This window comes from Peromyscus maniculatus, chromosome 4 (genome assembly GCF_049852395.1).
Source record: "Peromyscus maniculatus bairdii isolate BWxNUB_F1_BW_parent chromosome 4, HU_Pman_BW_mat_3.1, whole genome shotgun sequence".
NCBI lineage: Eukaryota > Metazoa > Chordata > Mammalia > Rodentia > Cricetidae > Peromyscus > Peromyscus maniculatus.
In genome coordinates, this window is record NC_134855.1 from 125,233,124 (window position 1) to 125,257,438 (window position 24,315).

Sequence of the window (24,315 nt, forward strand, 5' to 3'; positions counted from 1 at the left end):
TAGCCTTGGGTACACATTGCTCTGCACAAAGCTGACATCCATCTTGGAAAGGAAAGCACTTTTAGTTCTGCGTGAAGTATAGCTTAACTTTTCTTGGTGTGTAGTGTGAACTGTCTTCATGCTAAGGTTTTTGGTCTAGTACCACTAAAGCCTTGAGAGCCTTGTGAGCTCTCAGTTTTAAAGTAATTCATTTTACTTAAAATAGCTAATCTGCATGATTAACAGAAAGAAAGCTTAACTATGAAAGTGTTTTCTATCGTGACAATTTTGGTCATTTATCTTAACTGTAATTGCAAAAGATTTAAAAATATTAAATATTAAAATATTTAGGGTCCTATTGTGTTCTTTGAATTTGGTACAAAGGAAAACTGATAGCTTCAAGTTTTTGTAGTACTAATAAAAATCTCCATTTTTCTATTTTATATACTGAATTTTAAAACAATACATATAAAATAATTTGACAGTTTTCAGATGGAGTCTCATTAAATTGCTGCTTTCCAGGGTGGTTGGGTATGACTGAACACTTACTATTTGATGGCACTCTCATGAGCTTTATCTGATATATGTATGTGTGTGTGTGTGATTGTTCTGTAGTACTGATAATATGTACCATATGTATAATTTTTCCTTCAGAGTTTTTTTTTTAAATTTTTACTCTTTGATAGTAGAAAATGATTTTGAATTCATAATACCAGGAAACTATCAAAGGAAATCAAGGTTCAAGTTGAATAATTTTTTTTATGTCTGTTAAACTATTGTTCTCTTAAAACACATTTTGTCCTAATAATTTTTTGGCGTTTGAACATAGAAAGCTTGGTACTTTGTTGGGTTTCTTAGGAAGGGGGCTGGTATAGGACAAGGCATACGTTTGCTCTCTGTTTAATAGCTTTACAAATTATCAGCATGAAATTCTATGTGGTAGATGTTTAGCAATATCTTCTTGTGTAATACGAATAATGAAATTCTTCTGTAATGTCATAATTGTCTGCAGAGTCCCTCAGTATCTCCTAATACAAGTTTTGCATCTGATGGCTCTCCATCTCCGCTAGCAGGAATTAAGAGGAAAGCAGAAGACAGTGACAGTGAGCCAGAGCCAGAGGATAACGTCAGGTAAAGCCATTTTTTTGGTAGCACTTTGTTAGCAAATTGCTGAAATAGATGTAGTCTAATTAATGCTATTTAGCTTAGAGCAGCAATGCCTTCAGATACTTGCCTGTGATCTTTTTATCCAGCAGTAATTAATGTGGAGAGTTAGAATAGTCACTAATTCCAGGGAGATGTGTAGGCTATTGCTGTTAAACCCAAGTATCTAGATTAGTATGCAGGCAGCTTTCTGTCTTCCAAGCTATTTTCCCCTCTGAGACCAAGCACTAGATTGGCTAGGCACGAATATTTAGCTCCAGTGATGTGATCTGAATGTTACTGTTTAGAGATTAAATTTTCAAGTTGCTTAACCTAGAAAGTTCAGATACATTTGGACAATAACATAGTTTGCTTTAGAATTCTCAACTGAAAAGGTTCCTCTTCAAACTGAAATGTGCAGAAGCCATTTTAAGATATAAATATATATTTTTTAAAAGAACTACAGAATTAAATATATACAATTTTTGTTTCATGGCAAAGGAGTTTCCTTTTAACTGTATACTTAAATTTTATAGTGGGAAACTTTGATTCTGTAATTGGTTCAGAGACTGGACTTGGAATCATTATATAAAAAGATTACTAGCCTTTCCTATACCTAAGTCCAGATTACCTTGTGCTCCCTTTACAAAAGGTCAACAATTTAAAACACTGTAGCCCACTAAGAATTTAGGAAAATGGTATCTTTCAAAGTTCAGCAAGGCATGCTTCTTGCACAGGAGATAAAATGTGGGGATTCTTACTTACAATTAAGAACTTCATGTGTAGGTCATATATGACTTTATTTTCCTAGTATCCTTTAATATTGGATCTGTGGGAAAAAATATCAGCTTAATGAATAGCCATGAGACAAACATTTATTTAATCTAACTCTGGTCTCTGCCATCTCTGTCACTTTGGGTTTCCATCCTAGAAGTTTTCTTTTATATTTGATTTTTTTTTTAAATGTGTTTTAGCCTGGATGTATGTCTGTGTACCATGTGTGTGCCTGGTACCTGGAGAGGCTAGAAGAGGATGTCAGATGCCCTGAAATTGGAGTTACAGGTGGTGGTTGGGTGCTGAGATTTGAACCCAGTCTTCTGGAAGAGCAGCCGGTGCTCTTAACCTCTGAGCTATCTCTCCTCTGAGCTCTTTCCAAATACCCCTAACCCCCCCTTTTTTTAAACACAAGGCACCTAGTAACCTAGGTTTGTGTGGAACTTTCTTTGTAGACCAGGCTGGTCTTGAACTGACAGAGATGTGCCTGCTTCTGCCTTTCTAGGATTAAAGGCATGTGCCATCTTACCCAGTTAGATTGTTTTTGTTTATTATGTAGCCATAATGATAAACACTGGTTTGATAGGTAACTTGATTTGTTCAGTCATTTATTGTTTCATGGATCCCAGCGATATTCAAGGCTTCTATCAAGAATTTCTTGAGGCTCTTAATGTTTGTTTCATTGGTACTTTTATGTAAACCAGTAGAGGCCATTTCTTTTTTTGTTTGTTTGTTTTTTGGTTTTTTGAGAAAGGGTTTTTCTGTGTAGTTTTACACCTTTCCTGGAACTCATTTTATAAACCAGGGTGGCCTCAAACTCACAGAGATCCGCCTGCCTCTGCCTCCTGAGTGCTGGGATTAAAGGCATGCGCCACCACTGCCCGGCTGAGGCTGTTTCTTCTAGTTCTATGAGTCTTTGTTTTTGATCCTTTGGGAGGATAGTGTATTCTCTACAGTTATTAAAGTCGGAAACACGAAAAGGTCTTTAATGGAGAATGACTTGTTGTTCTTAGTCTAACTTGATTTTTTTGAAAGTGTTAGTTTATTCTTTTTCCTTTAGTAAAGTCTTTAAATCTTTTAAAGAATAAAAATACAAAACACAACACTTTTTGGGGGGCTAAAAATTTGATTGTGGGGCTGGAGAGATAGATGAGGGGTTAAGAGCATGGCCTGCTCCAGATGAGGAGTTGGGTTTCATTCCCAGTATTCATATGGCAGCTAACAATTGTCTGTAACTCCAGTTCCAGGGAATCCAGTGGCCGTGGTCATAAGACAGGCATGTGGTGCTCAGTCATGCATGTAAGAACACACACATAAGGTTTAAGATGTGATTGTGCATTTTCAATATTAATGATAATTAGTGAATTAATTGACCTGCTTCTAGGTTATAACAGAACATAAGTGAGAAGAATAGGGATATGAGGGGAGGGGATGCAGAAATAAGTCTCTGTCTCCTAGTAAGACATCAGAACTCTGTGTTGCTAGAGGGATGAGGCAAGCAAGGATAGAGAGAACAGGAATGCACACAATCTCTGCCCATATGCTTCCTAGATTGTTGTATGCCTTTTTGTTTAACCTTTAAAATACCATTTTAAAAATGTCTTAACTTTCTTCATATGGTTTAACACATTGTGATGAACTTGGAAATATAAGATGTCTTCAATATTTTAATCTTAGAACATAGTTTTAGAATTATTACACAATTAATGAGGATATGGGAAGCAGTATTAAGATTGGCACAAACAAGTATAATATATTTACTTAATAAATGGTTATCTTCTCTTTTTTAAAAATGTAGTTCTATAATTGCCTTACCATAATCAATATTTGGGTTCCTGATGTTTAATTATCATGGAAAAATGCTGAAAGTGGAGTTCATCATTTTAGAAAGTTAAATGAATCTCTGTTAACTTTTCTGTTCAGCTCATTCAATTTCCCTTAGACATTAAATATAAATTGAATAATGTTGGGAATCAGTAGACAATCTAGCTGCAGATGTATTAATTTAGTATAAACTTACTTCATCTGGTTTTTAGGTTATGGGAAGCAGGTTGGAAGCAACGATACTACAAGAACAAATTTGATGTAGATGCAGCTGATGAGAAATTCCGACGTAAGGTTGTTCAGTCCTATGTTGAAGGACTGTGCTGGGTTCTTCGATATTATTACCAGGTACCAAAAGAATTTTTCCTCCTAAGTTTTTCGCAATCATTTTAGAAAACTAGTAATTTCTTTAATTGTACATAATGTTGAATATCCTTAGATAAAACCCACACTTGTTATTTAAAACTTCCTATTAAAAATATTAGCCAGGCGGTGGTGGCGCACGCCTTTAATCCCAGCACTCGGGAGGCAGAGGCAGGCGGATCTCTGTGAGTTTGAGGCCAGCCTGGGCTACCAAGTGAGTCCCAGGAAAGGCGCAAAGCTACACAGAGAAACCCTGTCTCGGGGGGAAAAAAATTGCCATGAATAGTAGACTTGGAAGTTCCTTAGGAATTACTATATCAGTAAAATTTGGTTTTGTTATGTTAAAGGATTTTAGGATCAGAGTGTGAGTTGGTCTTTAAGATGATTAAAGTTTACTGGGGTTTTGGTTGGTTTGTTTGTTTAAATAGAGTTTAGAGTATTTGATAGTCACTAAGTAAAGAAAGAATGTTGTGAGATATCTTTCTGTTCACTGTAAATAAATGTAATTCCCATTGGTTAATAAATAAGCTGCTTTGGCCTATGGCAAGACAGACAGGAAATCCAAGGAGAGACAGGAAAGAGATAAGAGATGCCAGCCGCCCCCCAAGGGAAAGCAAGATGCCAACAGACTGGTAACGCCTTGCCACGTGGCAACTTATAGGTTAATAAAACTGGATTAAGTTATAATAGCTGGCTAACAAAAAGCCTTCCATAGGCCATACAATTGATAATAAATATAAGCCTCTGTATATTTACTTGGGTGCGAGTGGCTGTAGGACTGGGTGGGACACTGGAGAAACTTTCCAACTACAAAAGGATACAGTGTAAACCATACCAATAGAAATTTGAAAGGATTTGATTATAACACCTCTCCTATGGTATTATGATGTTACATGAAATAAAATATTGAGCCTTTTGTGAATTGGTTTTATTTGATGATAGAAGCTTGAGATTGGAAAGAAAATGTATATATATATTTGGTTTTTTCGAGACAGGGTTTCTCTGTGTAGCTTTGCGCTTTTCCTGGAACTCACTTGGTAGCCCAGGCTGGCCTCGAACTCACAGGGATCCGCCTGCCTCTGCCTCCCGAGTGCTGGGATTAAAGGCGTGCGCCACCACTGCCCGGCTGTCAAATATATTTTAAGGATAAATATCTTAGCCTGTTGTCCTTTTGTTTAATTGTTGCTGCCTTTTAAGCCACATTTGTCTGAATCAGCAACTACAACTTTACTGTTCTAGCAGCAGTTAGGCTGCAAGGACTGTAGCCAGAGAGAATTCTGTTGCCTCAGGCTCCGACTCTTGCAAAGCTACAAAGGGAATTTGACTAAACCTCTGTCCCTCTAAAGAATTCAAGATTCAAAGGTTAAGGTGGAATTCTCCTCTTCAGAGAGGTTGAATAGCAAGTAGCTCACCTCCTCCTCTCCTTGCTCATTTCCTCCAAAAAGCCCCTGTGCTTCTCCTCACCCCCTACTTAAAAAAACCTTCTCCACCTGGCTCCTCCCTACCACTTCCTGTCAGTTAGTTGCTGACTCAGTCTCCTGACCGCAAGTGGATTTTATTTAATTAAGCACATCTTTGCATCACCAAACAAATGTTCCAGAGCATAAATAAAATTAACACACCGTAAAATAATATTCTGCAACATTCCTCCTTTTTGTCAAAAAAAAAAAAAAAATGAAAGCTTTTTACCATAAGAAGAATGTACCCAATAAGAACATTTATTGCAGAGCTAGGTGGATCTCTGTGAGTTCGAGGCCAGGCTGGTCTACACAGAGAAATCCTGTCTCAAAAAAACCAAAAAAAAAAAAAAAAAAAAAAAAACCATAAAAACAAAAAACAATTATCAAGTACAAATTACCGTCACAATGTAATGACTTTGTGTCTGGCAAACTAAAAGAAAATACTCCATTATCTATCTTATCTTAATGAATCTAAAGTTTTATACCTAATTTTCTCTCTATCATAACTAAGGAAAACTGCAACTATAACTATCTAGTCTTCAACTCCATCAGAGATCCAGAAGGATATAATATTATTTGAGTAAACAAAAAGTACATTGCAAACAACTTCCAAAAGTCTAGCAATGACAGAGACATCTGACTGCCTGGACAATCACCCAGAGTTCCTTCTGTAATATTGGGGCATCCATCTTCAGCCTACTGGTTCATAGTATCTGGCAAACTTCTCAGTGAAGCAGGAATTTTGAAGGACTGCCCTGACTTGTTTTGGCAAAGTTCACCAGTCACTTTACTCTGTGTCCTGCAGAATATCTGACAGACTCTTCTGTGAAGTAGGAATTTTGAAAGACTATCCTGCCTTGTTTTGGTAAAGTTCAACAGTCTTTTTCCTGTGTGTCCTGCATGTCCAGTCTGCACATCACATTGTCAGCAAGCGCAGCGCTGTCAAAGGCAAGAAAGAGCAGTTTCTTTGCCCAGTGGCTAACCTTGCCACAAGGAAAGCAAACTCCATAAGGAGTTTCTTCAGTGCCCATCATCTTCTCTGAAGTACATTATGCTGCCAGGAGCAGATGTGTCTCGTTGTCGTGAAAAATCTTAAGTTAACGAAAAATTTTAAATACCATATTCTATAGGTCTTTAAAAGGCTTGAAAACTATCTATTTAAAATATATCTCTGTATGATCTGGAAAGCATACCCAACATATCTACAAATTTGATTGTTATAAATGACTGCTAACCTATATTCCTGATTATACTATATAGTTTATAATAGCTTTCAAAAAATAGAACTTTACCTTACACTTTTAAAGGTACAATACCTTAAACAAGAATAGAAACATACATACAATATGTTGTAACAAAAATTACCTTAAAATTTTATCGATATACAAAAATTCTTTAAACAAGATTAGAAACATACAGTGTAACAAAAATAACTTTAAATTTCTATCTATATTCCCCCAAATGATAACAAACATAACCCACCAAATAACCAAAAGCCACCCACTCTATTTCTTGGGAATGTGGGCATAGTATTCTCCAGACAGCATCCTGCTTTCTGTAGGTAAAGTATCTTTAGAGTCCCAGAGAAAATTTTAGATAATATCCTAAGTCCTGGGAAGACCTACAGTAATCTTTGCTTATAGATATCATCTGTCAAGATTTGGGAGGTCTCCCTTGATCACACCTGATCCATATTATCCCTGAAGGAATCCACAGCCTCACATCTCTGGAAACAAAACTCCAAAGCATTTTTGATTTCCATTTGACAAATATATTTTTTGATTTTTTTTCCAAAGTTAAGATAACCCTAAAGCATCTAGGTTGGTTCAATTTTGCAGTCTTGTTCACAAGCCTATGTCTGCCACCAGCTGTCTTTGTTCAACAACATTCAAAAAATTCAAAACCAACACAACATACAGAATCCAGACTCCCTATGTATTTCCCATCTTTACATGGCTTTTTCTTTTTTAGTATTTTACTTCTCTGTTTAAAGACTTTATTATTTTTAAACTATTTCTTTCTTTCTATGACTGTCCATACCCCATTTCTTTCTTAAGCCTACACACATTTGGTCTGGTTGGAGTTTTGTGACCAAGAACTGTATTAAACCTTTCGTAGAGCTCTAGAATGCTGATGCTTGCACTGTAGCAGGCATTTTTACTTAGTTTTTTGTTCCTGCTTAACTTACTGGCTACTCAAAGGCTTGCCAGCAGGTAGAAATTCTTAAAGGAGCTGTATCCTCATTTTTTTTAAGCTTTCTTAGGCACTGTGGAAATTCAAGCCCCACCCCCAAAATGTTATTGGTTGTTTTGTACTCTTTTGGGAGGCCTGCCACCCAGCTCCCAAACAAGTCACAGGGAGATATATTCTTACTTATAAATTCCTGGCCTTAGCTTGACTTGTTTCTAGTCAGCTTTCCTTAACAAATTATCCCATTTACCTTTTACCTCTGGGCCTTTCCTGTTGTTATACTTCTATAAATCTCACTGTTTCTCCGTGGCTTGCTGTGTAGCTGGGTGGTTGGCCCCTGTACGACTCCTCCTTCTCTGAGTATTCTTCTTCTCACAGATTTCTCTTTCTACGTATTCTCTCTGCCTGCCAGTCCCACCTATACTTTCTCCTGCCTTGCTATTGGCTGTTCTGTTCTTTATTAGACCATCAGGTGTTTTAGTCAAGCAAAGTGTCACGGCGTCACAGAGTTAAACAAATGCAACATAAAAAAAATAGCACACCTTAAAATAATACTCTACAACATAGCCCATTTGTGTTTGTGAATAGAAAGTTTGATGTTAACTACTGATTATTAAGAAGTTTCACCATATCTTTTAGGTAAAGGAACCACTGATATGAAGCAGACAATTAAACAATATTTTGAATTCAGAAAAATGAATGAGTGGAATATATACCAGAAGTTGTATTTTACAAATAGGATATTACTATATAGTCATATAGTCATAATCTATTTTTTATCATATTCATCATTAAGAATATTTTGCTTTTATTTGTCATTAATGATTTTAGGGCTGTGCTTCCTGGAAGTGGTATTATCCATTCCATTATGCACCATTTGCCTCAGACTTTGAAGGTATTGCAGACATGTCTTCTGAATTTGAGAAGGGCACAAAACCGGTAAGTTTCAAGTTGATGGAAAAAAAAAAGGAATTTGAACTGAATCAAAGTTTGGAGTCTTTAATCTTAACCTTTTCCTCTCTTGCAGTTTAAACCACTGGAACAACTCATGGGGGTCTTTCCAGCTGCAAGTGGTAACTTTCTACCTCCATCATGGCGGAAGCTCATGAGTGACCCTGTAAGTCTTAGTGTTTTCAAATGTGTTGAAACATTTAACTTTTTGTGACAGGGAACTTACTTTGTAGCCCTGGATTTCCCTCTGTAGACCAGGCTAGTCTTGAACTCACAGAGATCCAACTCTGATTTCCCAGTACCAGAATTAAAGTTGTGAGTCACTGTGCCCTGCATAACTATTTCTGTTTGTTTCATCCCTATGTAATGACCTCAGACTTTCTATCTGACCTACCTAAGTTACCCCTAAGTGTGGTGGTAATCTTATTGTACTGAAATGTGATTTTGATTGTATGTTAATAAATAAAGTTGTCCGGGGGTCAGAGCTATTAGAACCATAGCAAGAGTGTGGCGGTGGTGGCACACGCCTTTAATCCCATAGATCTCTGTGTGTTCAGGGATATAGCCAGCATTGGAGACATATGCCTTTAAGACCTGGGGGCTGTGCATTCAGACAGTGACGAGGCAGTCACGTGTTTGGGTTTACAACCAATGAGAAGGCAGAACAAAATACTATAAATAGACGAACAGACAGGAAATAGGTCTCTTTTCGGGAAGCTGGGACACCGCAGGCGGAAGGGTGAGATTTTAGCTCTGAGCTCTGACCTCTCGGCTTTCTCTTTTACATTGTTTCTGTGTTTCTTATTTAATAAGACGGTTAGTTACATCTACACCTAAGCTTGTTTTTTAGTGCTAGTTAAAAAGTGAGACCCAGCCAGGAAGTAGGAAATGTTGAGTAACTAAACCCTTCACTGCGTGCATGTAGCCCATAATTATCAGTTCTAAAACTCTTTTTGTTTGTTTAAATAAAGTTGTTGATTTTGTTTCACTATACCTAGTATTAGTAACCTTAACATTTAGAGAAAATATACCTCATTTCTCATTAAAGATTGATGAATTGAACAAGAGTCCTATTATGTTTTTTTTTTTTTTTTGTGACAAGGCATGTGGCTTTTGTTTTTGAGTCTTTTACTTTCTCCCTGACAGGATTCTAGTATAATTGACTTCTATCCAGAAGATTTTGCTATTGATTTGAATGGGAAGAAATATGCATGGCAAGGTAAAATCTAGATATTCATTCGTTTTTGTTCACTTTTGTTGTTATTGTTTTGTTTTGTTTTTTGAGACAGGGTTTCTCCATGTAACCCTGGCTGTCATGGAACTAGCTCTGTAGACTAGGCTGGCATCAAAAGGCATGTGCCATCACTGCCTGGCATGTTTACAGGCTTTAATAAAGAATTTTATCAATAAAGTTACTTATTTACTATTTTTAATAAAGAATTTTAATGAATTCTGGAAACCATATGTATTTTCATAACTACATGTTTAGTGGATATATCTATTCAATCCATGATTGTCAAATGATTGATAGTAATTTTAATAATAACATTATGGTAAATAGTAACTTGTTGATATAGGTTAAAATTGCTGGTTTAGTGTCCTTTGTGGCTTTTTTGTTTAGTCAGTAGTTTATTGTCACCTTGTGAAGCTGCTGAGAAAGAAATAGTCATGCCCATTTGGGGATATACTGTGGTAACTTGCAAAAAATATACTAGAAACTCAACACTTGACACTCATTTGTTTTGTCTGCTTTTAAATTCCTTGTGTAAATAGATTTTGTAGGAAAGGCAATTTTCAAGAGTCATACTAAATTTAAGGTGTTATTCACTACTCAACACATGCTGATCATTGAATATAAAACACAATAAAAAACTCCTTCACCAAAGATTCCTTTCAGCAAATCGTGACACTTTCTTGTGCTGTACACTTTTTTAGGATCCTAAGCTCTTAACTGTGAGACAGAGGGGCCTATGAAACAATTACAGATCGAAGGGCTGGGACAAAGCTCAGTGGTAGATCATTTGCTTGGCATGTACAAGTGGCTTTGATCAAATCAGCCTCCCAACACTCACTTCCCCCTCCCCCCCAATGCTGTCCTTGGAAATTTTAAGAAATTTGGTTGGTGGGGAGAGTTGAAGGGGGTTGGTTTAAGTAGTAGTGATAATTTCATATTACTTTAAGGATAATGGAAAATGCATCCTACAAATTGGGACTATATAAAATGTCTTTGTCACATATAAATGGATTAGACTCTCAGGAAGTTTTTGAGGGAAATTTGTGGAGGATGTTTTAATTAAGGAGAAGGGGCATAAGAAAATGGAGAGGTAATAAAATTAATAGGTAAATATATTTGTGTTTATTAAATACATAATTCAGCCCTTGCTTAGGTTTACTAAATAAAAACTTAAACATATAAACATATAGATTACTTGCCAACTTATGTTATTATAGTAACAGTATTTGTATCAATGACAAAGAATCTTCTCAACATAGTCATTCCAGGGTGAAGATAGAATAATACTCAACAGTTTGGGATTTCCTCACATCCTTGCCAATATTTTTTCCTTGGATTTTTTTTTTTAAAAAGAGCTGCCCTTATCACTATGAAGTGGTAACTCACAGTAGCTTTTATTTACATTTTCCTGATGATAGTAATAGTGAGCAAGTTTTCATATGCTTTTGAGCATTTATATCCTTAAAGAAATATCTTCAAATCCATTAAGTTGGATTGGGTTTTAGTTGTTGCATTAAAGTTTATAAAAAAAAAAAGCATGAAACATTAATACTATTTGATGTGATTTTTTTTAAAAATATATTTTCTTCAATTCTGTGCATTATCTTTTCATTTTCTTATAATGTCCATTAATGTCAGAAACATTTAAATTTTGATGGTCTTTATTTATTTTGCTTGTCTTTGATGTCATATTCAGGAAATCATTTGCCAAGTCCAGTATCATGAATCTGCCTGTCTTCTTTTAAAATTTTGTTTTGTTTTAGTTTTTCGAGACAGGGTTGCTCTGTGTAGTTTTGCGCCTTTCCTGGAACTCATTCTGTAGACCAGCTTGGCCTCGAACTCACAAAGATCTGCCTGCCTCTCCCTCCCAAGTGCTGGGATTAAAGGCATGCGCCACCACCGCCCAGCTTTTCTTTAAAAATTTTTACAATTTTAGTTCTTTTATTTCAATCTTCAGAGTCTTATTTTGACTTAATATTTTTATATGGTGTAAGATAAGGATCTAATCTCATTCATTCATATGTGGATATTGATTTTTTTAATGCATCAGTTGCTACAAAGACTTTTTCCTGTTGTCTGGTCTTGGTATTCTTTGTTGCAAATCATTTGGCTATTTTTGAGGCTATTAATCTAATCCATTGTTCTTTGTATCTGATTTTATGCTGGTACTGTACTGTTTTAATGACTTACATGTTTTGTGAAGTCAGAAATTATATTTTCCCATTTTATTCTTGCTCAGGATTTTTCTAGGGTATTTTGAGTCTATATTAATTATTATTACTGTGACAAAATACTTGACAAATCAACCCAAGAAAGGAAGGGTTTATTTTGGTTCATGACTTGAGGGACCTAGTCTAACACATAGGGAATGCATGGCAGTGGGAAACATGAAGTATCTGGTTACTGAACTCGAGTCAGAAAGCAGAAAGAGTGCTCAGCTGGCTTCGTTTTTGTTATTAGGAACTCCGGCCATTAAGAGTGAGCTGCTCACATTCAGAAAAGTTCTTCCCTTTTCATTAAACTTCTGTGGAAACACCTATACAAATATACTTAAAGTTGTGTGTCTCCTAGGTGGTTCCAAATCCAGTCAAATTGAAAGTGAAGATTAACCATCAGGAGGTCTCTTGGAAAGCTTTATGTTTTAGGATGGTTTAAATATCATAGTTTTTTTTTTTTATTATTTCTTTGTATTTTATATCAACTTAAATTAATATTTTCACTTAGATGCCATCCATAGTAAAAAAAAGATGTGAAATTTAGTACTATTAAGAAATATATTTTAAGCTGGGTGATGGTGGTGCATGCTCTTAATCCCAGCACTCAGGAGGCAGAGGCTAGCAGATCTCTAGAGCTGTTGCACAGAGAAAACCTGTCTTAAAAAACCAATAAAAGGAAAAAAAAAGTTTTAAACACACTTTTAAAACTTATTGGAGGCCATGTCAATATATTACTTGGTAAAGTTCTTGCCCAGGTTGATTATACCTTAAAATGATAGGAAGAGAAATGTAGCTGGGTACTTTTTTAAAAAAAACTTTTTTTTTGAGTGTGTGTACTTTGAACACATCATATGTAACAATATTATGATTTTATTAAATTTGATATATATGTAATAGTTTTGATTGTTTTATATATGTGAACAGACAACTTAGGTAATTTGGTCAAAATTTTATGGTAGTGAAACCAAGATCTGGACACCTAGGGAGTCTGGCTCTAGAGGAGCTCTATTGAAGTGACTATCTGAACAGAAACCGAGACTGTATCAGGGTGGATGTGAGGATCAGAAGAGGCAGTGTGTGGACTAGAGCGTCCAGAGATGAGCTATCTGCTCTTCTCGCTTTTATCACCAGCACACTGCTATTAGCCATTTCTTTCTGTTCTAGGCAACAAAGGTGATTTGTTTGTTCCTTGGTGATTTTATCACTGCCAGTGTCACTGCAGGTTGTTTGCTGGTTGGATTCAGCTTCTGGAATTAATATTGTAGGAAAGTTTTATTATAGGAAAGGAAGTCTTATAGAGCTTTTCTGAAATCCTAAGTCAAATGGGTAGAAAATAAAAGCTAAATAATGATTTGGGTATTTGTTGGTATATTTCTCCCAAGTGTATGACTGAACAGATTTTGGATAACTTCTTTATTTCCCTGTGTTTCCCAGTAATCAAATTGGGCTTTCCTAGATAATAGGTGCTGATAATTTTGAGATCACTTCTTTTAGGCACTGCAAAATTTATACCAGAACTTAGTTTGTTTTTAACTTAGATTCTTACGTGGTAATAAAATCAAATGCTTCCTTAGTGAGAAAATAATAGTAACTAAGTTAGTAATGTCTACTTTGGAAGCCTTTTCATTTCTTACAATTTTCAAATATAGTGGTTTGGAGTGGTTGTTTTAGAATTGTTTAGTTCTATTTAACATTTGTTGTTGCTATTTATCTTTAAGTTTTATTTGGCCAAAATTGTATCTAACAAAACATAGATATGCTTCAGTAATTTTTTTTAGTATATAATAATTTTCATAATAGGTCCTGTATTAAGGATAAGTTTCCTAAAAATGATGACCATAGGCTCAAATAAAACAATGCCTTTAATTCAGCACACTCTGAATTTTCAGTCCCCACATGCATAGTCTGTTCTATTTCCCACTAGTAAGTTAGTTAGGCAAGGCTCTAAAGAATGTTTGTATACAAATTAATCAGATTAAAATATTAGCAGAGTGCTATGGAAGCTTGGAAGTTGAAGAGACTTTTCATGTAGTCCAGAAATAGAACTTGTGAGTATGAGAGGTAAATGACTTCATTTTTATAAAGAATCGGGAAGGACAAACGGACAGGCTCAAGCTCCAGCAAGATGAGTTGCTGTTGGCCTGAGGACTTTAATAAGGTGACAACATTGGAAGTATGAAAAATATGGGGACATTCTTGGTCATTACTACCTCATGAAAATATTTGCATCCGAGTTTTGGCTACATGACAAAATAAAGTTCAGTTCCAAATGTCTTTGTGTCAACAGAGATGTTTTACTCGAGTGTTCATTTGAACCAATGAAAATCTGAACTCAGGTGATTCTAACAGTAGGTGATTGTTGGTTTCCACAGGTGTTGCTCTGTTGCCATTTGTGGATGAGCGAAGGCTGCGAGCCGCCCTAGAAGAGGTGTACCCAGACCTCACTCCAGAAGAGAGTAAGAGTCACACTGCCACTTGGTCAATGTTGAGTCTGTACAACATAGACTTTACATTTCTGTATAAAATTACACTTTTTTTTCATTTGTCAAATTTCTCATATGGAGAGTAAGTTATTGTTTTACTTCTTTCAACAGACATTAACTTTGCTTCTTAATCTATTATCTGTTAATTGAGTACTAAATTATTGTAATTTTTTTAATTAAGAGATTTTCTATTCATTTTACATATCAACCACGGATTCCCCTGCCCTCCTTCCTCCCACCCCCCAGTCTTCCCCCTCAACCCCAACTCACCTCCCATTCCCACCTCCTCCAAGGCAAGGTCTCCTCTGGGGAGTCAGCAGAGCCTGGTACATTCAGTCGAGGCAGGTCCAAGCCCCTCCTCCCTGCACCAAGGCTGTGCAAAGTGTCTCACCATAGGCACTAGGTTAAAAAGCTGGCTCATGCACTAAGGACAGGTCCTGGTCTCACTGCCTGGGGGCCCCCTAAACAGTTCAAGCTAAACAACTGTCTCACTTATCCAGAGGGCCAACAGGAGCAAACTGGGGGTGAAGGGGGGTAATGGAGGGCAAGGGTCGGGGGAAAGAGAGCTTAGGGAAGCAGGAGGTCCTAGCTGGATCAGGAACAGAGTGGGAGAACAAGGAAAGAGATACCATGATAAATGAAGACACCATGGGAAAATAGGAAGCAGAGTGCTAGAAAGGTCCCCAGGAATCCACAAAGACGACTCCACTATAGACTACTAGTAATGGTCAAGAGGGTATCTGAGCTGACCTACTCTGGTGATCAGATGGCCGATCTGTCATGATAGAACCCTCATCCAGTGACTGATGGAAGCAGATGCAGAGATCCACGGCCAAGTCCCAGGCGGAGCTCCAGGAATCCAATCGACGAGAGAGAGAGAGAGAGAGAGAGAGAGAGAGAGAGAGAGAGAGAGAGAGAGAGAGAGAGAGAGGGGGGGGGGGGAGGGGGAGAGGGAGAGGGAGGAGGAGAGAGGGAGAGGGAGGAGAGGGGGAGGGGGAGAGGGAGGAGAGGGAGAGGGAGAGGGAGGAGAGGGAGGAGAGGGAGGAGAGGGAGAGGGAGGGGGAGGGAGGGGGGAGGGAGGAGGGAGGAGGGATTCTATGAGCAAGAGATATCGAGACCATGATTGGAAAAAGCACAGGGACAAACAGCCAAACTAGTGGAAACACATGAACAGTGAACAAATAGCTGAGGAGCCCCCATGGTACTGGACTAGGCCCTCTGGATAATTATTGCAATTTTTAATTCAAAAGTATTTACTAAATTTATTTAAAAAATGACTGCTCAGCTGGGCTTGGTGGTACAATCCTATTATCCTAGTACTGAAGGAGGTAAGGCAGGAGGATTGCTGAAAGTTTACGTTCAGCTTGGGCTACATTATGAGACCCTCAGAAAAAGCACACTTCAAGAATATATGTCCCTTGAGTTATTTCAAGCAAGTGGACCTAGGAAACAAGCAGATATTGTGTCTGACAGTATGTATTTCAAGCCCAAACTAATGAAAACAGATGAAGATGGTCACTTCATACTGATTAAAGAACAGTCATCAAGGGAGTGTTAATATTCTAAACCCTGAATACAAGTGTATTCAGTTTGATAAAACAAATACTGCTAGAGATAATGTCACAAATTAACCCCAGGAGTTATAGGTAATACTGACAAAAATATCTGAATTAAATGACATCCTAGGTCAAATGTACTGAGCAGACATTTATAGGACATTCATTTCATCTTAACTGCAGAATACACATATTTCTTAGCAGACTGTGGAACTATCTCTGAAACAGACCATGTATAGGACACAAATCAAGTCTTAACAAATACAAGGAAATGGAAATAACTGCTTGTATTCTGTCTGATCTTGCTTGAATAAGACTATAAATCAGCAGTAAGAAAAACCCTACAACATTCACAAACCTGTGGAGATTAAACACCACACCATTGAACAATGACTGGGTCTTTGAAGACACTAAGAAGGAAATAAACATTCCTAGGTTAATTAAAAAGGAAAAAGAAAGAATACCCTTTGACTTTTTTGATTCTTAATGACATGGACACACAAAAATACTCTTGCCTCTTAGGAAGGCATTACTCATTTTCTCCATCTGCCTTCTTCCTATTATCATCAAAGGATTAACTTTTCTTGAAAGAGTTGGATAAAATAAGCATTTACTCCTAGAGGGCTAACTTGTAATGTTACTCTGCATAAAAAGTAGCATTTTATAATTAATACAGAGTATTTAAATTGGGAAATGTAAAGATGAATTCAGTTTTGAAAATTTCACTTAGTGTCAATGTAACAAGTCTAAGAAACTGACAAATCTTTGTCATGATGTGGTTGTTTGTATTTATAAGAAATCGGGTGCTTTATAACACACACTTGCCCTTGATCTTACAATATATCCAAGTGTGTCTCAGCAATAACCTCTTAGAGCTACTCATTCGAAAACTCATTTTAGATATAAGAGCCACACATCACACATTTAAGTTTATCACTTATAAATTACTTTTCATAAACATTGTGCCGTGATTATTTTTAGAATGTAGGTGCTTTCCTTTGTTGTAGCTTTATAAAAATAGGTCTTATTAGATGTAATTACTTGACTGTGGTCTTACTCTTTTTTATTTAGACAGGAGAAATAGTCTTGGAGGTGATGTTTTGTTTGTGGGGAAACTTCACCCATTACGTGACTTCATTTTAGAGCTATATCAGACAGGTTCCACAGAGGTACAGTATACAATTTGTTTAATAATTAGGAACACGTGTGTGTGCGTGTGTGTGTGTGTGTGTGCGTGTGCGTGTGTGTGTGTGTGTGTGTGTGTGTGTGTGTGTGTGTGTAGCATTTAATTTACCCTTAACTTTTTGAAGTATAAAATTTCGTGACACTGAATGTGTTTATGGTATTGTACAACTAGCATCACTGTCCATCTGTAGAACTTTACCGTTTACCCATTCAGAAATTCTGTGCCCCTTAGACAGTATTAAACAACACCTCCCCATTCTGTGATCCCCCAGAGTCTTGTATTTATCTATCTCTATGAATCTGCTTATTCTTGGTACCTCATATAACTGGAATCCTCATTTACTGCCTCATTTCACTTGGCATATTGAACGTTCATCCTTGTCATAGGCATTACCAAAATGTCCTTTCTTTGTATGACTAAATGATGGTCAGTATGAAGCAAATGCGTAATCTGTTTATCAGCTTACCTGCTGATAGATCCTTGCTTTGTTTGCACCTTCACCTTTGGCCCTGAATAACAGTCCTCTGAACTTATGTCCTCTTAAGAGAAAGGTACACAAGTCTCGGATGCATCCTCATGTACCATTCATTCATTAAATATAGGAATGCATTTTTCCACAGCCAATAGATGTGCCACCTGAATTGTGTCATGGGATTCAAGGAAAGTTTTCTTTGGATGAAGAAGCCATTCTTCCAGATCAGTAAGTACCCACTGTGTATCATTGAGACAACTAGAAGGAAGCTTACTTAGGTTTTTTTTTTTGTCCAATATGAAAATTATACTTAAAACAAAATTCTGCTGGACTAAAATAAAGACATGGATTCCAAGCCCATCTGTACATTTAGTAACTTTGCTGCCTTCTGTGGGGGTTTCTTAGAACCCAGAAGGAACTGAGGCACCCGCACAGTCACAGCTTTTGCCGTATGCTACTACTATCCTGTCACTTGCTTTTTCCATTCTGTTCCTTGAACACACATTGGGGTTTTCAGAGGCAAGATGTGGGACAAGAAGCAGAAAAGACAATTGAAATAAATAAGCCAGATTTTTAGATTAAAAAAAAGTAACAGTAATATTCTTATTTCTTCTTGTTGGGCTTTGTAAAATACAGTTGTTTTATATTGAAATGTTATTTATGCTAATTTAGTATTTTAAAATTTTTAATAGACAAATAGTTATAGACAACATAAAAGTTCTTTGGGATCCCCCTCTCCATCTTGTGTGTATGTGTGTGTGTGTGTGTGTGTGTGTGTGTGTGTGTGTGTGTGTGTGTACAAGTGTGTGCATACATTCACTTGTATAGAAACTAGACAGCTATATTGGATACCTTCCCCATTTACTCTCTACCTTTTTATTTTTCTTTTCTTTTTTGAGACATGGTCTCTCTCTGATCCTGGAGCTGGCATATTGACTACACTGGCTGTCCAGCAAGTACTTGGGGTCCTTCTGTCTCTACTTTCTCAGCCCTGGTATTACAAGTACAGGTTGCCACGCTCAGCTTTTTACATGGTGCTGGGATAGAGCTCTCGTCTTCATGCTTGTATAGCACTTTATTGACTGAATCATTTCCCTAGCCCAACTGTAATTTTAAAGAATATAAAACAGTTCTGAGACCAGAGTGTTTGGATACCTACTCTGGGCACATATTCCAGAGGGGACTTACTAATCACTAGAGTGTGTTAGATATTTCAAAGTGGCTACTGTATAGTATCATCCCAGTGAGTGGTAGTTTGTGAGAGAGATTGATGCTCTGTGCTCATGCAGACCCTTGAGACATTGTTACCACTTTTTTGCTAATCTGTTTAATAATCTCTTGTGGTTTAGTGTTGTGTTTCTCTGGTTACTAGTGAGATTAAATATCTTATGGTAGGCCGGGCGGTGGTGGCGCACGCCTTTAATCCCAGCGGCAGAGGCAGGCGGATCTTTGTGAGTTCAAGGCCAGCCTGGGCTACCAAGTGAGTTCCAGGAAAGGCGCAAAGCTACACAGAGAAACCCTGTCTTGAAAAACCAAAAAAAAAAAAAGAAAAAAAAATAGTATGGTTAATGACTATTTGGCCTTTTCTAAATTATTTATTTTCTTTTTAATCATGTGAGTTCTTGTATGTGTGGGTATGCACATGTGAGTGCACATATTTGTGGAGGCCAGAGAAGGATGTCAGAGCCCCCTGGAGCTGGAACTATAGGAGGTTGAGAGCCTGCTAACATGGGTGCTGGCAACTGAACTTAGGTCCTTTAGAAGAGCGGTGTTCACTCTTAACTGCTGAACCCCTTTGCCAGCTCCCATTCAACTTTTTTTTGTTGTTGTTGGTTAATCTCTTCCTGCCTCTTTAGGATTAATTGGGGAAAGGGGAGTATCTCTTGTTCTGTTTTACAGATGTTACAATATAAACTCTTGATCTATAATTCTTTTCACTTTTAATAAAGAGTCATCTTATATATTGTTTTTGTTAGTGCAGTTTAATGATTATTTTTTCAAAAGCCTCACAAACAGCGTGTCTTACTTGCTCAAAGAGTTTCCCTATGCACACTGGTGATTCTTCTGTTTCCCTTTAGAACAGTATGTTCCCCCGTGCCCATGTTACGGGACCTGACACAGAACACTGCAGTCAGGTAAGTTTTCTAGAATTCAGAGCCTTTGCCCAGGGCACAGCTTCACATTTACAAGTAAATTTTAACAGATCTCTAATTTACAAGGAAATAGCAGTGTTAATTCACCAGTTCTTGGAGATTGAGAGTCCTTGTGTTGCAGACCTCAGAGCAGAGCCTCTTGACTTTAAATTATGTATATTGTTAAGGTTACTGATTTAACAAGCATGCTTATCTGTTTGCTGGTTTCCCCTGACAACCTCTGATTCTTCCAGGATTAGGAAAGTGGGTGGTAGAATGGGTTTGTGGGTAGCATGCTATACAGAAGCAGACAGACCTTTATGCCCCAGTGGCTCACACTGCTTCACTGTTATTGAAATTATTGCTATAATTGTGGTCTTGCAGAATTAAAAAACAAAAATATTATGTAGCATATTTTCTTAAGGTTCGTTGGAAAATTTATCCCTCACTTCAGCATCTTCTGTTGAGTTACAAAAAAAAAAAAGTGTAACTGTTGCAAATAAAAGTGTATAAAAACACACTGCTTCTCTGTGTGATATAATTGCAACTCTGGGTGCCAGAGTTTATGCTGTTATCATTTTTGGCAGTGTTCAGGCAACACTAAAGCAAACACATTTAAGAATTTGGTAAATACCTGATAATTCTAAGTCTTTTTCTTTGACCCATTGTTAAAATTGCTCATACTTTGATTAGATACTTTAGATTTCACTTAAATTTCTCATTGCAAAATATAACCAGTTTATTTCCTGGCTTAAATGGATCTAGTTAGTAGCTAATTGCTGTTCTAGAAGGGCTTTTTGTTTTGTTTTGTTTTGCTGTTCATCTTTGTATGTGGTTTGTCCTGACTCTCTGTCTTTTGTTAAGAGTGAAGTGTAGACTTTAAAGCCGTGCTCGTAAGCCCATCACAAACAATCTGGCTCTGCCACATTAAGTGTGGACGTTGCATTAACCTGTGGGGTCTCTGCCTCACACTGTTGCTTCAGGCCAGTTAATTACACTAGTTCTCTTTTTGAATTGTCACATTTTTGTTTGTACTCCTTGAGTTCTGCATTTTCCAAAGGCTTTACTACCTACCCCTCTAGAAATAGCTAATTCTACTCAAGTTTCTAATTATGATAGAGAAGTTTGCCCAAAGGAGAGTTACAGATCAGTGGAGAAGTCCTGAAGTATTTTTTGGGTGATAGATGATGATGTTGCTGGCTTATTGTTTCCAAACCTGTAATGTTTGATACCTAATGTGTCTGCTGTTCTCACTAAGTTTACAAAACAAATCCAAGTTCTAGGCACATATTCAGCTATATGTTGAAACTTTTAACTTTAAATATGGACTTTTTGAGACAATTTTCTAAAGATTTGTGGAAAACTTGAGCTAATTTTTATTTTACAGTGTAATTTTCAGCTTTTTCTCTGAGAGATGATGTTGAGACCAAGATCCAGTTTTTTGTAAGTGTGTGTGTGTGTGTGTGTGTGTGTATGCGTACAAGCTGTATATTCCAATTATAATTGTTTCATAAATGAAGATCAAAAAATAGAACCTTCCAGTCATTTATTTTGACTCTTTTCATACTTTCCCTCAGCTAGCAGATTGACTTTGGATTGGTTTCTGTCACTTCTGATCTTATCTCCTAAGTTCATTAAAGACTGTAAACAGATAGAACCAGTGGCCTTGGGAGATCTTTTATTTCTTTCATACTGATGTCCTAAGCCATTTGGTGTGTTAGTAGCTTAACTTTGATGTTCATTTAATTGTCGTCATCTTATTTCTGTTTTTCACTATTTTAATTTGTTTGGGTAGTGTTTTTTCTTGCTGACTCCTGTTATTTTATTTTCGGCACAGTGGCTGAACTCTGCGTTACCGGCCTGCTTCTCTAACAGCAGAGCAGCCTGGCTGCTCAGGCCGTAGCCTGGTGGGAACTCTGTTCCCACAGGCATCGGCACTGTCACTGCCGCTAACAGTAGCTTTAACTAAATTTCTATCGTTCTATTTATAAATAAGACTCAAGATTCTAAGGCTGGGGTGAAAACCTGCAAGCTCAGAGAGGCTGAGTAGCAACTAGCTACCTCTCTGTCCTTGCTGGTGTCTCTGAAAGACCTGTGCTTCTGTTCCACCAAGTCAGAAAAGGTCACATCATTCCAACTTCCTGTGTCTCTCTATCTCTCCCAGCTGCCCTCTGATGCTCTATGATTATTTTCTGTCAACTAGTTGCTAATTCAGCCTCCTAACCCAAGGTTAATTTCATTCAATCAATGCAAACGCAAACTCAGGGTTCACAGTGTGATTGAGTGTCCCCCCAACAAACTCTAAATATATAAATCATTCTATATATGATTTAAATTATAGAAAAGTACAGAGCAGGGCACAATTGCCTCTTTTCTTCGAGGGGCAGGAGGCGTGCACACACACTCCACATGTACTTTCCAGGCCGGTCATGATTTCGAGCCGTGGTTCTTAACCTTTCTAATGCTGTGGCCCTTTAATACAGTTCCTCATGTTCTGTGACCCCCCCCCCCCCAACCATAAAATTATTTTCATTGCTACTTCATAACTGTAATTTTGCCACTGTTATGAATCATAATGTGGATATCAGCTATGCGACTCCTGTAAAAGGGTCATTGGCTCTGTAGCCTCAATCTCTGTTTTCTTAAGGTTACCTCCTTGCCATTCTGGCTGGCCCTTTCAACATCACTTTGACCTTTTTGCCCTCCTTTCAGTGTTTAAAATGTTCTTTCCTTTATCTGCCTCTCTGTGAACTAACCCCCATTGCTTGTTTTCTGCTAAAACAGTGTATAACTTGTATAATTTTATATATGACATTTTCAGTATGAATTGTTTTTCTTCAAAGAAGTGTCTTTCAAACTTGCTCGGATCATCTTTGAATGAATTCATCTCTTCAGGACATTTTGTTTTGTTTTTGTTCTTTAATTGGATTGTATGTAAATGGAATTTTAAATTTAATGATTACCACAGTATTTTTAAGGCTCACAGCTGGCAGATAGGTAACTAAGAATGAAAAGCTTAAAGGAAGTGGGATACGTGCACTCAACAGTAGATCTGATGGTGGAAAACACTTGGGAGAATTTGGCTTCTAGGACATTGAACTGGTTAACCTCTCCTGATAGAATGTCACAATTCTATAAACTCTTTAAGTGGTTTAAAATGTCAAGTATATGGATCATAAAAACTCCCCTGCAAGAACAGTTTGCATTGGCATGCTGGTTTAGCATTAATCACAGAGTGTATAGGGAAAGGTAGAGTAAAAATGAAGCTTGCTGTTTGGAGTTTTCTCCTTGCTTTGAGAAACATGCTACCATTCTCAGACAGTAGTGTTGAAATGGCATTTGTCAGAATAATTCTTTTTAATTTTAAAATTTGTTATTAGGCATACAGGTACATGTGCATGCACACAGAGCACATGTGCCTGTCAGCGGATGACTTTGTGTAATTGGTTCTTTCCTTCTACCTTTTTGTGGGTTCCAGAGATTAAACTGGGTTGCCAGGTTTGTGCAGTAAGTGCCTATACCCTTTTCACCATCTTGATAGCTCCTCAGAATATTTTTGAAAATGAACTAAGTCAAAATGATGTTGAGTGAATCAGCACTGTTACATTTGTTTGGAAAAAGCAGGTGAAAATATTCTCAGGTGCAGAGTTGTATGGAATAATGTAAAATCTGAACATGGTTCTCTGGCCTCAGCCAGTCTACTGAGTTCATAGGCTGGTCTGGTTTAGGAGCTTTTGTTTAAGGCTTTGGGGCAAGTACTATAGAGATATAGCCCTTCTGCTGTAGCCATTCTGTTGTTGACTTACTTCTTTCTTGGACTTCTGAGAGAGGCAGCATGTTTCTCTCCTGTTTTCAGTGTTGCTGCTTCCTCTCCCAGATAAATTCTACTTGCATACTATTCCCTGTTTCTGGTCTCAGAGATAGGGGATTGTCATCTGTATGTTTCCCTTCAGTGCTCCACCTAGACACCTATAAGATAATAAACCTGAGAATGCTGAAGGGATGGGAAATGTATGGACCTGTATCAAAGATTATCCTTAGCCAGAGATATCTCAGCAGGTAAAGATGCCAGCTGCCAAACCTGGTAGCCTGAGTTCAATGTCAGAAGTGCACATAGTGGAAGTAGAGAACCAGGTAACCTTACGAGCTGTCTCTGACCTTCACTCTTGTGCCCCAGCTTGTGTGTCCCCCTGCACAAATAGATAAGTAAATAAAGAGAGAAAGTGTGTTTTAAAAGGCTTTTGAACTTTAATCAATTTTTTTCCCTTTGGATCTTTGCCTGATGGGTGTTTGTGTTGTGGCTGATATTACAGCATTGGAAAGTACATTTCAAAAAAAAAAAAAAAACCACA

The 24,315-nt window shown here is 37.3% G+C and overlaps 1 protein-coding gene across 1 annotated transcript in view; it reads left to right on the forward strand.

The window, feature by feature from the left end:
- Xrn2 (5'-3' exoribonuclease 2) overlaps positions 1–24,315 on the forward strand; it is a 78,429-nt gene that overhangs the window by 28,472 nt on the left and 25,642 nt on the right. The window contains exons 16-24 of the mRNA XM_076570788.1: positions 992–1,110; positions 3,933–4,068; positions 8,565–8,672; positions 8,761–8,850; positions 9,831–9,903; positions 14,507–14,590; positions 17,245–17,342; positions 17,980–18,059; positions 19,910–19,966. Coding sequence (XP_076426903.1) covers positions 992–1,110; positions 3,933–4,068; positions 8,565–8,672; positions 8,761–8,850; positions 9,831–9,903; positions 14,507–14,590; positions 17,245–17,342; positions 17,980–18,059; positions 19,910–19,966 — 845 coding nt within the window. The remainder of the gene's footprint in view (positions 1–991; positions 1,111–3,932; positions 4,069–8,564; positions 8,673–8,760; positions 8,851–9,830; positions 9,904–14,506; positions 14,591–17,244; positions 17,343–17,979; positions 18,060–19,909; positions 19,967–24,315) is intronic.